Source organism: Monodon monoceros, unplaced genomic scaffold, assembly GCF_005190385.1.
Source record: "Monodon monoceros isolate NGI ecotype Baffin Bay Population unplaced genomic scaffold, NGI_Narwhal_1 Super_Scaffold_5, whole genome shotgun sequence".
NCBI classification, from domain to species: Eukaryota; Metazoa; Chordata; class Mammalia; order Artiodactyla; family Monodontidae; genus Monodon; species Monodon monoceros.
In genome coordinates, this window is record NW_021703782.1 from 114560052 (window position 1) to 114576609 (window position 16558).

General features: G+C 59.3%; 1 protein-coding gene across 4 annotated transcripts in view; it reads right to left on the reverse strand.

The window, feature by feature from the left end:
• The window catches only part of RHPN1 (rhophilin Rho GTPase binding protein 1), a 9617-nt gene extending 1807 nt beyond the window's left edge, over positions 1-7810 (reverse strand). For 3 of the 4 annotated variants that reach the window (XM_029203094.1, XM_029203092.1, XM_029203091.1), the window contains exons 1-11: positions 7664-7810; positions 4639-4754; positions 3536-3664; positions 3116-3191; positions 2427-2504; positions 1990-2114; positions 1729-1895; positions 1293-1486; positions 791-947; positions 603-716; positions 68-262 (exon numbers count right to left, since the gene is read on the reverse strand). In XM_029203094.1, coding sequence (XP_029058927.1) covers positions 68-262; positions 603-716; positions 791-947; positions 1293-1486; positions 1729-1895; positions 1990-2114; positions 2427-2504; positions 3116-3191; positions 3536-3664; positions 4639-4754; positions 7664-7744 — 1432 coding nt within the window. In that variant the 5' untranslated portion in view covers positions 7745-7810. The remainder of the gene's footprint in view (positions 1-67; positions 263-602; positions 717-790; positions 948-1292; positions 1487-1728; positions 1896-1989; positions 2115-2426; positions 2505-3115; positions 3192-3535; positions 3665-4638; positions 4755-7663) is intronic. The other variant, XM_029203093.1, reaches the window with a different exon arrangement.
• Between the last annotated feature and the right edge of the window lie 8748 nt (positions 7811-16558).

A 16558-nucleotide genomic window follows, 5' to 3' on the forward strand; every position in this document is an offset into this window, starting at 1 on the left:
CCCCCCCCCCCCCCCCCCCCCCCCCCCGGGGCCAGGACACACCCACCCAAGGGGCCTGGCTGCTCACGCCTAACGTCAGGGGCCTCGGCGGCCTCACAGAAGTCGTCCTCGAGGTCGAGTTCCGAGTACTTGGCCAGAGAGCGCCGCAGCGCCTGGGCCAGCACGACCTGCAGCAGGTCCACCCTGCGCAGGGCCCGGCACACGGCATGCAGCCGCAGGGCCTCCTCCTGACCCAGGATGGCCCGCTTCAGGTGGGCCTTGCCTGCACGGGACAGAGCTGTCACACGCTGCCTGCCTGGCCCTTCCAGACTGGGCCCCAGCTCCCCCACCAGGTGCTGCGAGAGGAGGGCAAGCGAGGGCTTCTGGGCTCATCCTGAGGGCCCGACGGCAGGTCTGAGCCGCGAAAGAGCTGCCGCCGTGTGTGGCTCGCCCCCCCCCCGCCCCCTCCCGACGCCGCCCGCACTGCTGGGGCCCCTGCTCCGGGCGAGCTGGCGACCCCACCCGCCAGTGCCGGGGCATCAGGGCTGGGGATGACAGGGTGGAGTGGGTCATTCACGCCCGCGGAGGCCCCAGCGCCCCGCCCCCTCCCTCAGCCGCCTCACCCAGCTTCCGGCGGTCCTCCTGCTCCTGCGGCAGGGCGGGGCCCCGGGGCTCAGACGAGGCCGGGAGCCCGAGGAAGATCTGCTCGAGGGCTGGAAGCTCCGCCTCCGCCACCGCTGTGGGTCAGAGAGGGCGGTGAGGCGCCAGCGGGGCCCTGCCGGCACACGGGCATGCGGGGCGGGGCACTCACGGGCGCCGTCACACAGGGCCAGGGCCGCGTGGTAGTGGGCCAGGGCGCGGAAGTACTCGGCCTTCACGTGCACCAGGGTGGTCCAGGGGAAGGGCACGTAGTCCTGGACGGGCGGCTGGGCCATGGTCTGATGCACCAGGCGGTACTCGGCCGCCACCTGCTGGCGCACACGGCAGGATGGTGGGGCCTCCCGCGAGCCCAGCGGCCTGGGCCCCCACCTCTCCCCACCCTGGGGCTCGGCTTCGACCAAAGTCCCAGCGGCCCTGCCCCATGCCAGGCTGAGCTCAGGGGCAGGGCCCCGGTTCCTGCCCTGATTGGTGTTGCCCCAGAGGCGGGGACTCAGGACCTCGGGGTTGACAGCCGGCTCTGGGACCCTACAGGAGGCCCTGTACCCGCCCCCCGCCCAGATCCTGGCTCTGCTCCTAAGCTCCAGCCGGCACCCTCGACCCAGGCCCTGCTGCTCACTGAGACACCGCAGCTTGGCCGGGCTCCCCACCCTCACCTGGGCCGCCTCCTGAGCCAGGTGGAGCTGGGCCAGGCAGTCATGGGGAGCCACGGGGGCCTGCAGCAAGAGGCCCTCGAAGACGCACTCCTGGGCCTGGGCTGTCATGAGCTGCTCCAGCATGGAGAGTGAGGCGGGGCTCATGTCGGGGCTGGGTGCGTGGGAGAAGTTCTCCCTCAGGAGGCTGAAGGCCCCTGCGGAGGGGAGGGGGCTCAGGGTGGCACGGTGGGGCCACCCCACCCCCGCCCCGTGTGCTCGGCCCTGGTTGGGGAGCACCCTCTGCGCCCCACTGAGGGCCTGTGCGTGTGACCCCCTCGGGCTAGGGGGCCATCGTACTGGGCCCCTAGCTCTGGCCACAGAGAAGGCTCTGCCCCTCACGCCTGGAAGCGAGGACCAAGCAGGCACAGCTGGGGGCCCAGCCCTGGGCGGCTCTCACCCGCAGCCCTCTGAAAGGCCTCCACAGCACAGCTGGTGCCCTCGGGGCAGGAGCGGTCCTGGCGAGCCCCGATCTGGGTGTGGAGGGCGCCGATGTTGAAGAGCACGCTGCCCTTCTCGAAGGCCAGGGCCCGCTGCTGGGCCGGAACCCCTGTCAGCGAGTCATACCTGCAGGGTCGGGTCAGGCTGGGCAGAGCCCTCACAAGAAGCCAGGGTCTCAGAAGCGGCCGCCGCCCCCCACCCCGCCCCGCCCCGCCCCTACCAGTGGAACAGCAGCCCCAGGCTCCTGGCAGGGCTGACAAAGCGCGCCTCCTGGAAACACAGCTGATTGTAGTAGGCCGTGAGCAGCTCCAGGCCCGCCTCGCTCCGGCTAGGGGTCCGCATGGCCTGCCGGGTGGAAGTCAGCGGGGTCCCACGGCCCCAGCCCACCTCATGGCATGCACACCGCCCTGGGAATCCCCTTGAATGCCACAGCTCCAGGAGAACACCCCAGGGTCTAGGGGTAGACACGGTCACACCTGCCCTTCCGGGGGCTGCTGTGGACCACATGTGCCACTCCAGGAGACTGTGCAGGGCATTGGGGCGAGAGACCCAGGCAGGGTCCCTGGGGTGGGGACAGGCACAGACTAGCCATTCCCAAAGGGCCAGCAGCACCGAGCCTCTGTCTTCTCACCTATGGACTGGGAGACACCCACCCACCTGCCGCAGGTCCTCCAGCTCCCGGATTTCAGCCTCGTAGGAAGCACTGTCCTCTCCAAAGTGCCCTGAGATCAGCTCCTGATTCGAAGGGACAGGCGCCGGGCTTCCCTGAAGTCTCCCAGCCCGACGTGGGTGAAGACCCGAAGCGAGGGGAGGCCCTGGTCTACACACTGACATGGGTGCCCCCCACCACAGATATGGGGCCTGGAGACTTGGTGATGTTTCTACTTGAATTCCCTTATTAACCCCACGAGGCAAGTGCTACCTGCCACTTGACAGGCAAGGAGACTGAGGCCGAGAGGCGAGGCACCTTTCTGCCGGCCTGGCCGGAGTGGCGAGCTACCCAGGGCAGCCGGGCTCACGAGCCCCAACAAGGACCCAGGAACCAGCGGGTTTTCTCAGCACAGGCTCTGACTGGAAGAGGTGGCCCCCGCCAGAGGGACCCTCAGAGTGAGAGTCAGGACCCTGCAGCCGTCTTGGGGCCTCCAGTTCTGCTGACACCCATCCCAGGGTGCGTGCCTTTCTGCAAAGCCCACCCAATCCAAATCCCCCACAGCCTGGGGAGGCCAAGTGGCTCCAGGGCAGACCCCTCTCCTCTCTGGGCCTCAGAGTCTTCATCTCCATGAGACGGCTGGACCAGGAAGCCCCAAAGACCCCCCAGAGCCCAGGGCTCACAGGCCAGCACTCACCTTCAGGGGTGTGGCCCAGTCTAGCTGCTTGGTCTCCTTCAGCCCCAGGGGGATCATGGGGACAGTGATACCTTCGCTAGAACCAGAAGCATCGAGTCTGGGCTCTAAGGCTGGACTCTGCTGTCCCCAGTGGCCACGCAGTCCACCCGCTACCACTCCTGCCCCACGGGACACGCCTCTCCTCTGATTATGGTACATGTCCTTGCACACCACACACGTCCCACCACGTCCTGTCCTGGATCACATCCTCCCACACACACGCGTGGTGGGTGCTGTTGTGCGCACACATGTACACGCACCTCTGGGGCCGCTCCGCGTCCTTGCACACATGCACCTCTGGGGCCAGGCTGCGTCCTTGCACACATGCACACACGCACATCTGGGGCCAGTCCGTGTCCTTGCACACGCGTGCACACACACCTCTGGGGCTGGTCGGCGTCCACGTTGCCATCGAGCCCCTCCAACTCCTCCTTCAGCAGCTGCAGGCTGGAGTTGACGTAGCTCAGCTCCAGGGCCACAGTCTCCCTCACCCGGGCATTGCTGGTGGCTCTAGGGGAGGCCAGGCTGAGGTGAAGCCCTAGCCCTGCAGGCGGACCCACGCCCCTGGGCTTCGCTGCAGCCCCTGCCCTAGCCTGAGCTCTGGAGCCCACTCCCAGAGTGATGTGCCGACGGGCCCAGCCCCCTTGGGGGGCAGCAGTGGGGTCCAGGGCCCGCCAGATGACCTCCCCCTTCTCTGCAAACCCCCGTGGTTCATGCAGATTCCTGTCCACGCGGGTATGTCGTGGCTCTGGCCCAAGCACATCTCCTTGGTCCCTGAGCTTCCAGGGCATAAGTGTCCTCCGCCACCTCTCGTGCCCCCAGGACACAGCTCAGCCTGCCCTCCACAGCGAATGGAAGCCAACTTCCCCGCAGGGGCGGGGATCAGACCCTCTCTGTGCCTGCCAGTGGGGCCACAGGTCCAGGAAGGCAGGGCTGCTAAGGAAAAGGAGCGGCCCAGGCCCAGCTGAGCCCCTCCCTGGGGCGGGTCCTGCACTCACTGGTAGTCTGCACTCGGGCAGGCCAGGCCTCCTCCCTGGGCCTCGGGCCGTCACCAGTAGAGCTGGCGTGTGTGAAGGTCAGCACACAGCTGCTGGTCACCATGTGCATCTCAAAGGCTCCCACGCTGCACACTGGTGGGGACATCCCCTCAAGCCCTGCTCCAGCCCCGCACGGAACGGAACTCGGCTGGCCCTGAGCCTACCCCTGCCAGTTTGGGCCACCAAGGTGGGGGCCTGAGTCACCTGTGAGGGTCTCAGCTGAGCGGCATGACTGCCCCAGACCCCAGTGGGAGGCCCAGCCCTGCCTCTCAGGAGCCTGAATGGGAGGCCACGGTCACGGAATCACATGTGGACCACAAGACCAGGCACCCACCTGGGTCACTGCCCTGCCCCGGGATGCACCTGCCTTGCAGGGACCTCGGGGAACACGGCACTGTTTTCCCACGGGTCGGCCGGCGGCAGGTGTCCCAGGCAGCCAGCACGCACCTGTACAGGTTCTCGGCGCCCGTCCGCACCCTCAGCTCCCTGTTGATCTGCTGGTGGATCTGGGCCCTGCGGCTCTGCAGGCAGCCGTGCTGCGAATTTGCCAGGAGGTCACAGCCCTGCCGAGAGGCCACAGGTTACGGGGGCCGGGCCAGCAAGGACATGGCAGTGGGGGATGTGGCTGGGACTGGGGCCCCGGGAAGAATCTGGGCCTGTCCGGTGTGGCTCTGGGTCTCAGCAGCCCAGCCTGGAGCTCCCACCAGGAGATGGCCAATTACTCACCACACATCCTCCTGCACTTTTGAATTCCTTCTGTAACCCCCACGACCCATCCCGCCCACACAATTATGCCAGGCCTCACACGTTTAATTGGAGGGGATGCCCAGCCGGCTCCCGCTGGGGCGCTAACAGAGAGGAGGCTCCCCTGGGCCACGCTGAACATTGCCGGGCTCCGTCCCAAACCACAGGCCCAGGGTCCCTCTGCTCACAGGCAGCAGGCCAGGCCTCCCAACGGCCACCATCCGAAGTGCCTCCACGCGGGTTCTGTACTGCATATGGGCCACCTGCCAGCCTGCCCACGTCCCGGGCCCCAAGCAGGGAGCCCTGCGGCAGGTTCAGAGGGTGAGAGGCTTCCTCTGGTGAGGGGAGGGGCTTCAGGGCCCCAGTGGGACTGGTGCAGCCACAGCTGCCACACCTCCTCCTGGCCATTTAAGGACCTCCCGTGTGGGTCAGTCACCAGCCCAAGAGTTGGAAAGGATTTCTCAGAACGTACTTCCTCGGGCAACGTCCTCTCAGGCTCAGGTGATGACCTGGCCCCCGAACAGAGCAGGGACGAGAACACAGTGCCTCCCAGGACGCTGCCCTGATGGCACAGACAGGGGAAGTTTTATTCATGCGGGGCTGACGCTGCCCTCCCTACAATGGCCACTGTCTTCTGCAAATCTGAGGAAGCATGCCCCCACTGTCACACACAGGGCAGTTTCCCACCTTGTGGGGGCTCTAGTTTGTCCCAGCCCTGTGCAGGGGGCACCCTAAAGAAGGTCTCACGCCCTTGCACAGACAAGGCTCCTGGTGCATAGCCACCTTGGATTATGGCCCAACATCTCCTCCACACTCCAGTATTCTCAGGAGAGATCAATCAGGGAAGACTTCCTGCAGGAGGAGGCATTCTTCTGGGACTTGAAGGATAGAAGGCTTCAAGGTAACTGGGGAGAGGGGACTTGTCCACATTGAACAATGGGAGAAAGAGCAATCAACTTGGAGGACTCCCTGCTGTGGGACCCTGGGCAGGCCCTCATCTGTAGATGGGAAGGGGGCTGGTGTCAGGGTGGCACCAGGATGGAACAAGACAAAACACAGCTCTCCTCTTTCTGCTCTGCTTGTTGAGTGTCTGTCTTCCCACTGGCCTGCGCCTCTTCTCCGTGGTGCCTCCCATACCCATGTGGTGCAAAAGGGAATGAGCAGAGGATGTGCGCAGTCTCCCTTCCAGGAGGCCTGAGAATTTGGGGACAGAGGGGCAGGCCACAGCCGAAGCTACATCCCGATCCCTCTGAAGGTCCAACTGCAAAGCTCCAGCAGGTTCTAAGGGTTCTGGGTGAGCAGCACAGCTGTCTGCCTGGGGAGGGGTGGTCCACGTGCCGGGCAGAGACCTCCAGCCCCGCAGGGCTGTCCCCATCAACACAGTTCGTTTGTCTCCAATGTCAAGTGCTCCCGGAGAGATGTGTTGGAGGCGGGAGACCACGGCCTCTGAGCCAGGGTCCCCTCTGAGCTCCGCAGCCAGCACCCCCATGGCCTTGTGACCCTAACGCTCCCTCCAGAAGGCAGGTTGGCTGCGTGACCTGGATGGGAGGTGTGCTTATGGCCCAGTCCGCAGTGCTGGGCGGGCTGAGAGCCACACTCACCCCCATTTCCGCACCAGGTGGTAAAGGGATGTGCCAGCTCACCCACCTGTGGAAGAACCTCCACTCCGACGGAGAAGAGGAGCAACCCCCCACACCCTCCCTGCAATGGCCTTGATGGCATGGGTCTAGCGGATCCCCCAGAAGCCCAGGAGGAAATGGCATGGGCAGTGTCCAGAATTGGCTACGTGCGGGGGCAACTATGCCAGCACAGGCCTGGGAACAATCAGCAAGATGGCCAGCAGGGCCAGGCCTTACACCCTTGTGGGTGCAGGTGCCACCTATGCTTGGTGGCACCAGACTGAAAACCCTTGGGGACATGGATGCCCAAGGCCTGGCATAAACACTGGGGCAGCCTCTTGCTGACCAGCTGGGGACAACTGGGCTCCTGGACTGCAGAGGGAGGCAGCCAGAGCACCCTCTCCTTCCCAGGCACAGACTCGAATGTCTCCACACCCCCTCCCTTCCAGAGCTTCCCCAGTCGTCCTGGAAATGGTCCACAGTCCACAGCGCGTGGGGTCAGAGATTTCAGGAGGGGGCAGAGGTGCGGGTAGGTGAGGAGGGACAAACCACCTAGCTGGGCAATCCTCCAGCCATTTCCTGTACCCACGAGGCTTCAGCCACCTGCTGCTAAAAGTTTCATTAAACACAGAGCTGGGTGCCCAGGGCAAAGCTGAACAGCCCTAGGAGAGAGAGGGCAAAGCTAGAAAAGGAGGAATGATGGGCACCAGGAACAAACACTAGGGCCACGGGCTGTCACTGACCAGAGCCCAACACCTGTCACAGAAGGGGGTCCTGAAGCGTTGGAGAAAACCAAGAGGTGGACTTGCGCTCCCACCTTTTCCTGGTCGACACAGGAGGGATCCCCAAACGGGCTAGAGAGGAGCCCAGCAAAGGCAGACAGCTGGGCTCTGGCTCCGCACCGGGCCCCAGTTTCCCCAGCGATAAGCCCACCTTGCCTCTAGGGGCGAGCGAGATGCGGGGTTCGCCCCGGAGTCTAGCGGCGCGCTCGGACGGGAGAAGCCAGCGCCGACCCGGCAGTCCCGCGCCCGCCGGAGTCAGATGGCGACAGGAGCACGTCGGGTCTGGCACCCCACCTCCCGGCGCCCCCCGCCCTGGGGCACTCCCACCTTGCGGACGCTGCCCGCCGCCTGCAGCCGGGCGCTCTCCTCGCCGGCGCCCGCACCGTCCGGCCTCCCCTCAGGGACCATTGCCGCCCGCCGTTCGGGCCGCGCCCGCCTGGAAGCCAACGCTGGCGCAGGAACCCCGGGCGCACGGGATCCCGTACTGCCCTCTCCCGGAGGGGGTGGGGGGTGGCCCAGTCGGCTGGAGGGGCGGGGCGCTGGGCGCCGAGCGTGCGAAACTTTCCGCTGCCCAATCGGCGGCAGCGGAGACTCCGACGGACAGCAGCCTTGGCCAACCAGGATGCGAGGGAGGTGGTTCCGCGGCCAGGCCCCGCCCCCCCGCGCCCGCGGAGCCCCGGGGGAATGCGGTCGCCCCTGGCAACCGCCGGCCGGCGGATAAGGGAAAAACACTGCGCCGCGCAGGGCGCCGGGCTGCGCGGGTTTCACCCGCACCGGCTGGGGGGCCTCCGCGGGGCTAGTCCGAAAACATCCGCAATGGGGTTAACGGTTTTGCCAGCGCGAGCGCCCGTGCAGCTCTTAAGGTCCGCTTTCCTGTCTCCGCGCGGGTACCCAGGCTCCGGCCTGGCCCCAGTGAGGTGCCATGGTCAGCCGTCCATTGTCACACCTCCAGAACCTGCTTCCAGAACCTTCCTCTGGAGCCCACACCCCAGAATCCTCCTCCAGAACCCACCTCCACAACCTGCTTCCAGTATCATCTTGCTTTCACAACCTACTTCTAGAACTGACTTGCCTCCAGGACCAGCCTACTTCCAGAATTGGACTCTTTCCGTAACCTGCTCTCCCTGCAGGGTTGCCCCAGCGATGTGCCTCCGTCCAGGTCCTTTCATAATTTCTCTAGTTATGGTGACTCTGCAATGCACTCAAATTTCATGTGGGGCTCACCTCACCTAAGAACCCACCGTTTGTAGGGGCAGGAACACCAGAGTAATAAGTAGCCCTAGTTTATCAAGTTCCGATAAAGTTCCAGCTTGTCCGTCCTCACCGTCTCCCCTCCGTGCAGAGCCCTAGGCTCCTTCTCTCCAAACGTGTGCGCCTGATCCGGCAGTTCCCCAGTGCTAAATCCTGTAAACTAAGCTCCTTGGCCCACCCTGGCCATCTGCAACAATAAGAACTCCAAAATAAGGTAATTGTTAACTCCTGGGAAAATAAAAAGTAAGCACAGAATATAACCTGACTCAGCTGTGTATTTCAGGATGTCCTGGCATCTTGACCTCAGGACCATTACAACGAGTTTCTGTTAGGAAGAGGGGAGAGGGGAAGAGTGAAGAAGTGGGTGAGAGAAGCTGAAGCTTCATCCTCCTGAGGCAAAGTCAGTAGGTAAGGCCTCAGTTAGAAAACAGAATTCCGGATGCAGAAGTATGTTGTTCGGAACTGTGGAATTCAATACCAAATCGGCAGCTCAAAGAGTTACAAGAGGTTGCCCCTGGGGAGGGCGGTAGGGCACTGGAGGAGGCTCCTGTTTGGCTAATCGGGTCTTGTAGAGCTAAGGTTGGTGAAACTCTGCACCTTCTGTAACAAAGCAATCCCAAAGCTTAGTTTTGGAAGAGTGGATGTCTAGAAATGGACAACAAAAACCATCCAAAATAAAAGGTAACCATCAGAAGTGAAAAGATATTTCTAAATAAGGTTTGAAATAGAAGAAAGAACACAAACTTCACATTACCTAAAAAATAACTAGAAGGCTTCCCTGGTGGCGCAGTGGTTAAAGAATCCGCCCACCAATGCGAAGGACACAGGTTCAAGCCCTGGTCCGGGAAGATCCCACGTGCCGCGGAGAAACTAAGCGCGTGCGCTACAACTACTGAGCCTGCGCTCCAGAGCCCGTGAGCCACAACTACTGAGCCCACATGCCACAACTACTGAAGCCCATGCGGCTAGAGCCCGTGCTCCGCAACAAGAGAAGCCACTGCAATGAGAAGCCTGCTCACCGCAATGAAGAGTAGTCCCCGCTTGCCGCAGCTAGAGAAAGCCTGTGCACAGCCAAAAATAAAAATAAATAAAATTTAAAAAACCCAGATCATCTTCAAAAATGCAAAGCAAGAAAAGAGACATTAAATAAATAAATAAATAAATAAATGCCCGTGACGCCAGGGCACACCTGCACAGTCACTGTCCAGCCCCAAACATCGGCAGGACACAGTGACCCACAGTGGTCATCTTAGTCCCATTCCTTTAGCCATCCATAGGCCTACACGCATGGGCTCAGGATGTAGTTGTGGCCAGTTGGGCAGGGGGGGGTCTTCAGAGGGCCCCTGGGAGAGCCCCACAGGAGGAGTAGTTTGTAACTTTTAGTTAAGGAAATAATGCAGGGAAACTAAATACTAGGGGAAAGAAGACAAAATTATATTCAAATGACATGATTGCATAATTTAAAATCCCAAGAAATTCAACCAAAAAGAAACCCCATTAGAACTAATTAGATAATTTGGTAAGGTAGCTAGTGTTAAGCTACGTTATGGACTGAATTTTCTCCACCTTCCAAATTCCTATGTTGAATCCCTAACCTCCAATGTGATAGGATTTGGAGGTGGGGCTTTTGGGCGGTGATGAGGGTTAGATGAGGTCATGAGGGTGGTGACCCCATGATGGGATTAGTGTCCTTGTAAGAGAAAAAGACACCAGGGAATTCCCTGGCAGTCCAGTGGTTAGGACTCCCTGCTTTCACTGCCGGGGGCCTGGGTTCGACCCCTCGTCAGGGAACTAAGATCCCACAAGCTGAGTGGCATGGCCAAAAAAAAAGAAAGAGAGACACCAGAGTTTGCTTTCTTAGCCATGTGAGGACACAGTGAGAAGGTGTCCATCTGCAAACCAGGAAGAGAGTCTTTACAAGGAGCTGAATAAGCTGGCACCTTGATCCTGGACTTAGCCTCCCGCAGTGTGAGAAGATAAATTTCTCTCCACAGCAGTACACGGTAAGTGCCGATGGGCTCTGACTTACACTTTTATACTGATCGACACTTTGCAACTATGAGCCAGATAGGCTATCGATGCGAACGTGAACACCCAGATTTTCGAGTTGGGAGGAAAGTTGGGCTCTGTTCTGAGCCTCTGCAAGTTCCAGAGGAGGGCCTGGCCATCTGGAGTGTCACCAGCTTGCCCAAGACCCAGTGGCCGGAGAGAAGCCAGGACCCTTGCAGCGTCCAGCACCTTCTCTGCACACAGCCCGTTTCCTGGTAGGGACTGACCACGGGGAATGCCCCGATTGAGCCAAAAATGCCATCAGGAGGAGGAGGTGGGACAGAGAAACCTAGAGAAAGCAGCTGATTCTAGAAAATTCCCACCTGGCCTGGATTGGGCCATTTTGACGGCTGCCTCGTCCCCAGGAGGTGCTGAAGAATTTGGGTCTGGGGTCTTTTGGTTCCATGCTAAATGTTGAATGACTTGGTGAAAAGTGGTGGCACTTCCATCGACCTTCTCTCTGGTCCCAAGTCTCAATTAGGGACAGTGCTGACACTGTTTATTTACATTTGCATTTTTTCAGAATGAGGGGCAGAGGAGTCAGGCTCTGGAGGCACAGGATTGGCAAAGAATTCCTTTACTCCTGTATTTGCTCACTGCTGTGGCATGCTAAGATTTTGGAGTTTTGGTGTGCGCCTGTGCTTACAGGGTACGCAACATAAATGCAAGAATAAATAACCGTAAAGCCCGAAGGGAGCATGATATACTGCTGTGTGCAAGCCGCTTGTCTGTGACAAATGGCGTACCAGGCACCGCGAGACCACAGGAAGCCTTAATCAATGGAGATAATAGCCACCAAGGCATCAGCCGTGCGGGTGTCACTGAGGGACCGACGCCAGAGAAGAATCAACGGAACGTGAAAAAGGGATTGTTTGTAAATACAATCAACAATTTTGTGTTCGTGAGAAAGCCATTCATCATTTGGAAACCACCTTTAGTAAAAGATGCACCTGGCTTCTCAGTGAGACGGGGCCATCAATCCCACCCAAGTCATGGGGCCAGCTCAGGGCTGTCAAAGGCCCAGGGAACAGACACACATATTTATTCTTATTTGAAGGCAAGTTGAGAGTCATTTGGGGAAAAAAAAAAAAAAAAAAAAAGAGCCACTGAGAGCATTGGCTGCAGAGGGCACCTGGAAAAGCCACCTGGGAGCAGAGAGAGTGCCTTAGAAGAGTCTTCTTCAGGGCGCCCAGCCCAGGGCCCTGGTGGGAGGGGCTCTGTGGGCCCTGAATACCCACCACACTCTGGACCCTTCCCAAGCCACGTCTGTGCTCTCGCCCCTCCTGGACACAGAGGTGCACGTGGGGAGGGAGGGAGAGGTCTGTCTCCAAGCAAGGACAGTGGCTTCTGGGGAAATGGCACTTTTCGGGAATGAGGTCCAAGGAAAGGGGGTGGGTACAGATTATTGTCCTTGTAAGTTTGGCATCGTGGCCTGGCTCCATGGACATTTTTCTGGCCACTTTGGGGAACTAGCTTTATCCTTTGAACAGTGCGAGGTGAGGATGCCCAGGGCTCCCCAGAGCGTAGTGTTTACTTGTCTGATCCCTGGCAGACAGCTGAAGGCACCTGCACGTTCTCCCCCACTGAGGCCTCCCCACGACCTTCTGCAGAAAATCCTGCTGCCGAAGGACCACCCTGGGCTCTGGAGGAGTGGAGGCCAGGTGAGGCCAGGTGGGGAGCGGGCTGCAGGCAGGGCCACGTGTGGTGGGGCAGTCATGGGCAGACAGCTTGGCAGTTCATGGCAGTGCCAGGAAGAGGAGGAGCAGCTGGGCCAGATGCCCCCCAGAAACCTGGGGACGGACACGGTCCGAGGAGCACCCGTGAATGAGGCATCATCCCACATTGCTGATGGTCAGCGGGATAAGGCCAGGGAAGGTGGTGGTGGGTGTTGGAGACCTTGCTGGGGGCCGTCTCAGTGGGGTGTGGGGACAGAAGGCTGCCTTAACGGGGATCAAAAGTGAGCCAGAGGATGGGAAGTGGACCCACGTCTGGGGAGTTCTGCTTGGCAGGGGGCGGGGGGCAGGGAACTGGTGGGACACGTGCTTGTGGGGTCAGGGGAGGGCTGAGAGCCTTCAACAGAGGTTCGAACAGTCCAACCACAGCGACAGGAGGAGGCAGAGGGATGGCAGACACAGGCAGGGCACACGTGGGGCTGGGAGGATGCGGACACTCCCTGTGGGCTGTTTCTATGTGTCGATGACATAGGAAGCAAGGCCCCCGCTGAGAGTGGGCCGAGGAGGGGTGCTGGAGGTCACAGGAGGCAAGGAGGAGGATGGCTAAGGACAGGGGGGTGGGGCTTCCTGGTGGGGCGGGGGCCCCCAGCTGGCATGTGGCTGCCCAGAAGGCAGAGGGCTCGGTTTCACCAGGGTTTAAGGGGGTGAGAGGGCGCAGGCAGCCGAGTGATGCTTTGCATACTCAGCCTCACTGATGGGCTGTGACACCTAAGAGAAGGAAAACACCCGTCATTCCAAGGACTCATTCGTGACCCAATCCAGAAAGATTCAGATTCTGGATGGCGGTAACTCTGATGTCACAACTGAATACCTTGTTGTCAGACGGTTTTCGATATAAGTTATAAAGTGGTTTTTTTTTTTTTTCTTCGTGGTACGCGGGCCTCCCACCGCCGCGGCCCCTCCCGCCGTGGAGCACAGGCTCCGGACGCACAGGTCCAGCGGCCACGGCCCACGGGCCCAGCCGCTCCGCGGCACGCGGGATCCCCCCGGACCGGGGCACGAACTCGCGCCCCCCGCACCAGCAGGCGGACTCCCAACCACTGCGCCACCAGGGAAGCCCTATAAAGTGTTTTTGACACCTGCCCAGTCAGTCAACTGACAACAAGGCTCTTACCCCAAATCTGGGACCACCTAGACATAGCTAACCTCGAAAATATGTATCATTGGAAAATATGCATCCTTTATTTACCAAGCAAAAAAGAGGCATAATTCAGTGGAACCAAAGCTTCCTTTTCCCTGAAAACCTGTTTCTATTTTCCACGCATGACTAATTTTTAATCTCAGTGACTGAGCGGTAATGCCATTGTCACTGATGCTGACAAGGGGGTTTTTAAAGAAGCATGTGATAGATGTTGCCTTCATGGTATCCTTTTTTGGTTATCGTTCCGTGGCGTTCTGAATAAAATGAGTTCAGCCTCCGTGGGGCTCTAGCAAATCCAGGCGCAATTGTAGATTAGATGCCATCTTTATGCAAAGCTTCCGCAGCACACACGGGGCTGGCAGTGAGAGGCCGTCGACACGACAGAAGGCTTCCGTCTGGCCATTATTCACCAAAGCAGGAAAACAGCCATTTACCTAACGTCCATTTGTTAAGAAGGCAGGAAAATGGCATCTTTAATAACGACAAACAAAAGCACCAGAACTTATAAAACAACAACCAAATTGTAAAGTAAGGAGCATGTTTGTAATAGCCTCCTCTGTTTTCACCAGAGGTATGTTTTTAGGCGGTTTTCCTGTGATGGGGTTTTAGGGTCAGAGGACAGCCCCACCCACGCAACCATGCAAACTGGAACCCTGGGTGTCATCCTCAACTCCTCTTGTCCCCACCTCCACCATCCTCCGCTGGCCGACCTCATTGCCGTCTCCCAGGAAACCAGGCACTGCGTCTCCCGCAGGCCTCTCTGCCCCAAGAACTGTCCTGCCCACTGAGGCTCATTCATCCCTCTAAATGCAACGGGAGCATGTTGTCTTTCCTAACCTGACAGTCCCCGCCCCCCCTCCACCTGCACCATCACATCCACGCCCAGCCGGTCCTTCCCCAATCCCAGCCCGCGCACGCAGGTGCACGTGCACGCTCACACACATACATGCACGCTCACACACCTGGGCCAAGATCTCCCGCGGGGCCCTTGACCCTGGGCTGCCCCCTCGTCGCTGCTACCCACCCTGCCAGGACCCAGCTCTGCGCCCCCCACCTCCCGCGCCGCCTGCGACTGGGAGTTCGTGCCCCAGACCCCCAGCTGCTCTGCCGCGCAGGAGCCCCGCCCCACGCTTGCGCCTCCTGCCTTCCCGGCGGCCCCCGCGGCGCCGAGGCGCGGCACGCGGTGGTGGCGGCGCCGCGCACGCGCGGACCTGATGGCAGGAGATGGCGCGTCGGTAGACGGTGCGTTCGCTGCGGAGCCCGAGGCTTCGAGGAGCCGCAGGTGGGACTTCGGGAACGCGCGGCGGGTGGGGCCCGGAGGGGGACGTTTTCCCCAGTCTCCCCTTCTCCGCACTACCCAGCGTGGCCCGCGGGGCCTCCTGTGCCTGACCAGCTCCCTAGGAAATGGGCGTGGACCGGCGCTGACGCACGCAAATCCCTCGGTGCCCGGGCTCCAGTCCCCGCCGGAGGCCGCCCTGGAACCCGAATATCCGCCTTAGGGCCTGGGTTGCCCTCATCGTGGAGCCGCCCGCCCCATTGCCTGAGTTCTGATCTGCCTTCTTTGTCTTTACCACCTGCTGGCGTTCATCTTGTTAACACCACGAGTTTACAGCTTTCTTTTCCTTTTCCTTTTGGTCTGATGCACCTAAAGCCATAAGTAGTCAGCTGGAATTGGCAAACAGGCTGTTTTCAGTGCAGTTGTTGCCTGCCTTCAAGAGATAGTTAATTGTGACGTTTCAAAATATAAAATAATGATACATAAAACGCGGCAAAATGCTCAGGACCTGTTAACTGAAACTGTTCTTGGAGACTGTTTCTGTAGTAATGAGGTCAAGAATGACACGCATCTCCTGGTGCGCCTGTTCTATAGAGACCTTGTGAACAGTGGGCCTTTGCTCTTCTCTTAGTCGTGGGTTGATGTGAGTTAGCTGTTGATCTGTTTTAGATGTAGACTCAGCCAGTGGGACCACCAGCCACAGGCATGACAGGCCATAGAATGTCCCTGCACATGGGCCCAGGCTCACCTCCTTTCCGCCTGGCCTGCTCCTTACCTGGGGTCCTCTTTGATGCATCTCAGCTCTGTTTTCTCACAGTTGGAGACACGCGATTACAGGTAAAGAAGAGGCTATGGGAGATGGTCAAATGTCCGATTTGAAGCCATTCTCGGTGAAGGATGAGGTTGCCCTCACAAGGTAACTGAATGTTTTTGGGAAGAAGTGGCCTTTGCTTAGTGGATGTGATTTTTATTAACGAGCTGGCTCACCTCTTGAAATGCCCTAGTCTAATTGACCCCATCCCTGCACTAGTGGAAAATGGGATGGGAAGAGTGTGTGCACACAGACATGGCCCAGGTGGTGTCAAGCAAGGAGTCTGGTGTCAGGCTGGGGAGGGAGAGGGCGGGGTGATCCTATCGCTTTTCTGTGCAGTTTGTATTTCTTCAAGCCAGAGACATCGTTTCAATGTTGGCTTTACATTTCCTCCCTTGGGATTTGCATTAAAATTTGTTTTTCATTAAAGGAAGAGGGAGAATACTGACCAGATGAACCTAGAAAACCGGAAGAAACAGAAAGTGAAGGAGCCAAACCAAAAACATCAGGGAAGATGTGGGAAAGACCAGGTTTGAATCTTTCATTTACTGTTAATGTTCTGTTTTTAAACTTAACAGGCTTCAGTAAGTTAAATTCTTCATTTTTTTAAATCTGTAAGCCTTTCTTAGTCTCTATGGCATTTTGATAGCTTTAAAAATGTACACTTTGTGTGTAAAGTACATTTATTTCTAATTTCGGAAGGCGCGCTGCTTTCTGTGTTGTGCCTGGGCCTTGGAATCAGTTCTGGGAGGGGTGGGTTTGGTTACGCATTACTCAGAATCCTTTGAGTGGCTGCCACCCTCTTGCTGAGTTCTAAGGACCCGGAAGCTGCCGGCTGGGGGCGTCGTGGTGTCCTGGACCTAACTTGCTCACTTCCTGAGGGTCACGTTTGCTCTTCCCAGGGGCCACTTCAGGACACATTGGTGGTGGTCTCTTTAGTGTTTTAACAGAAGTTCTAACC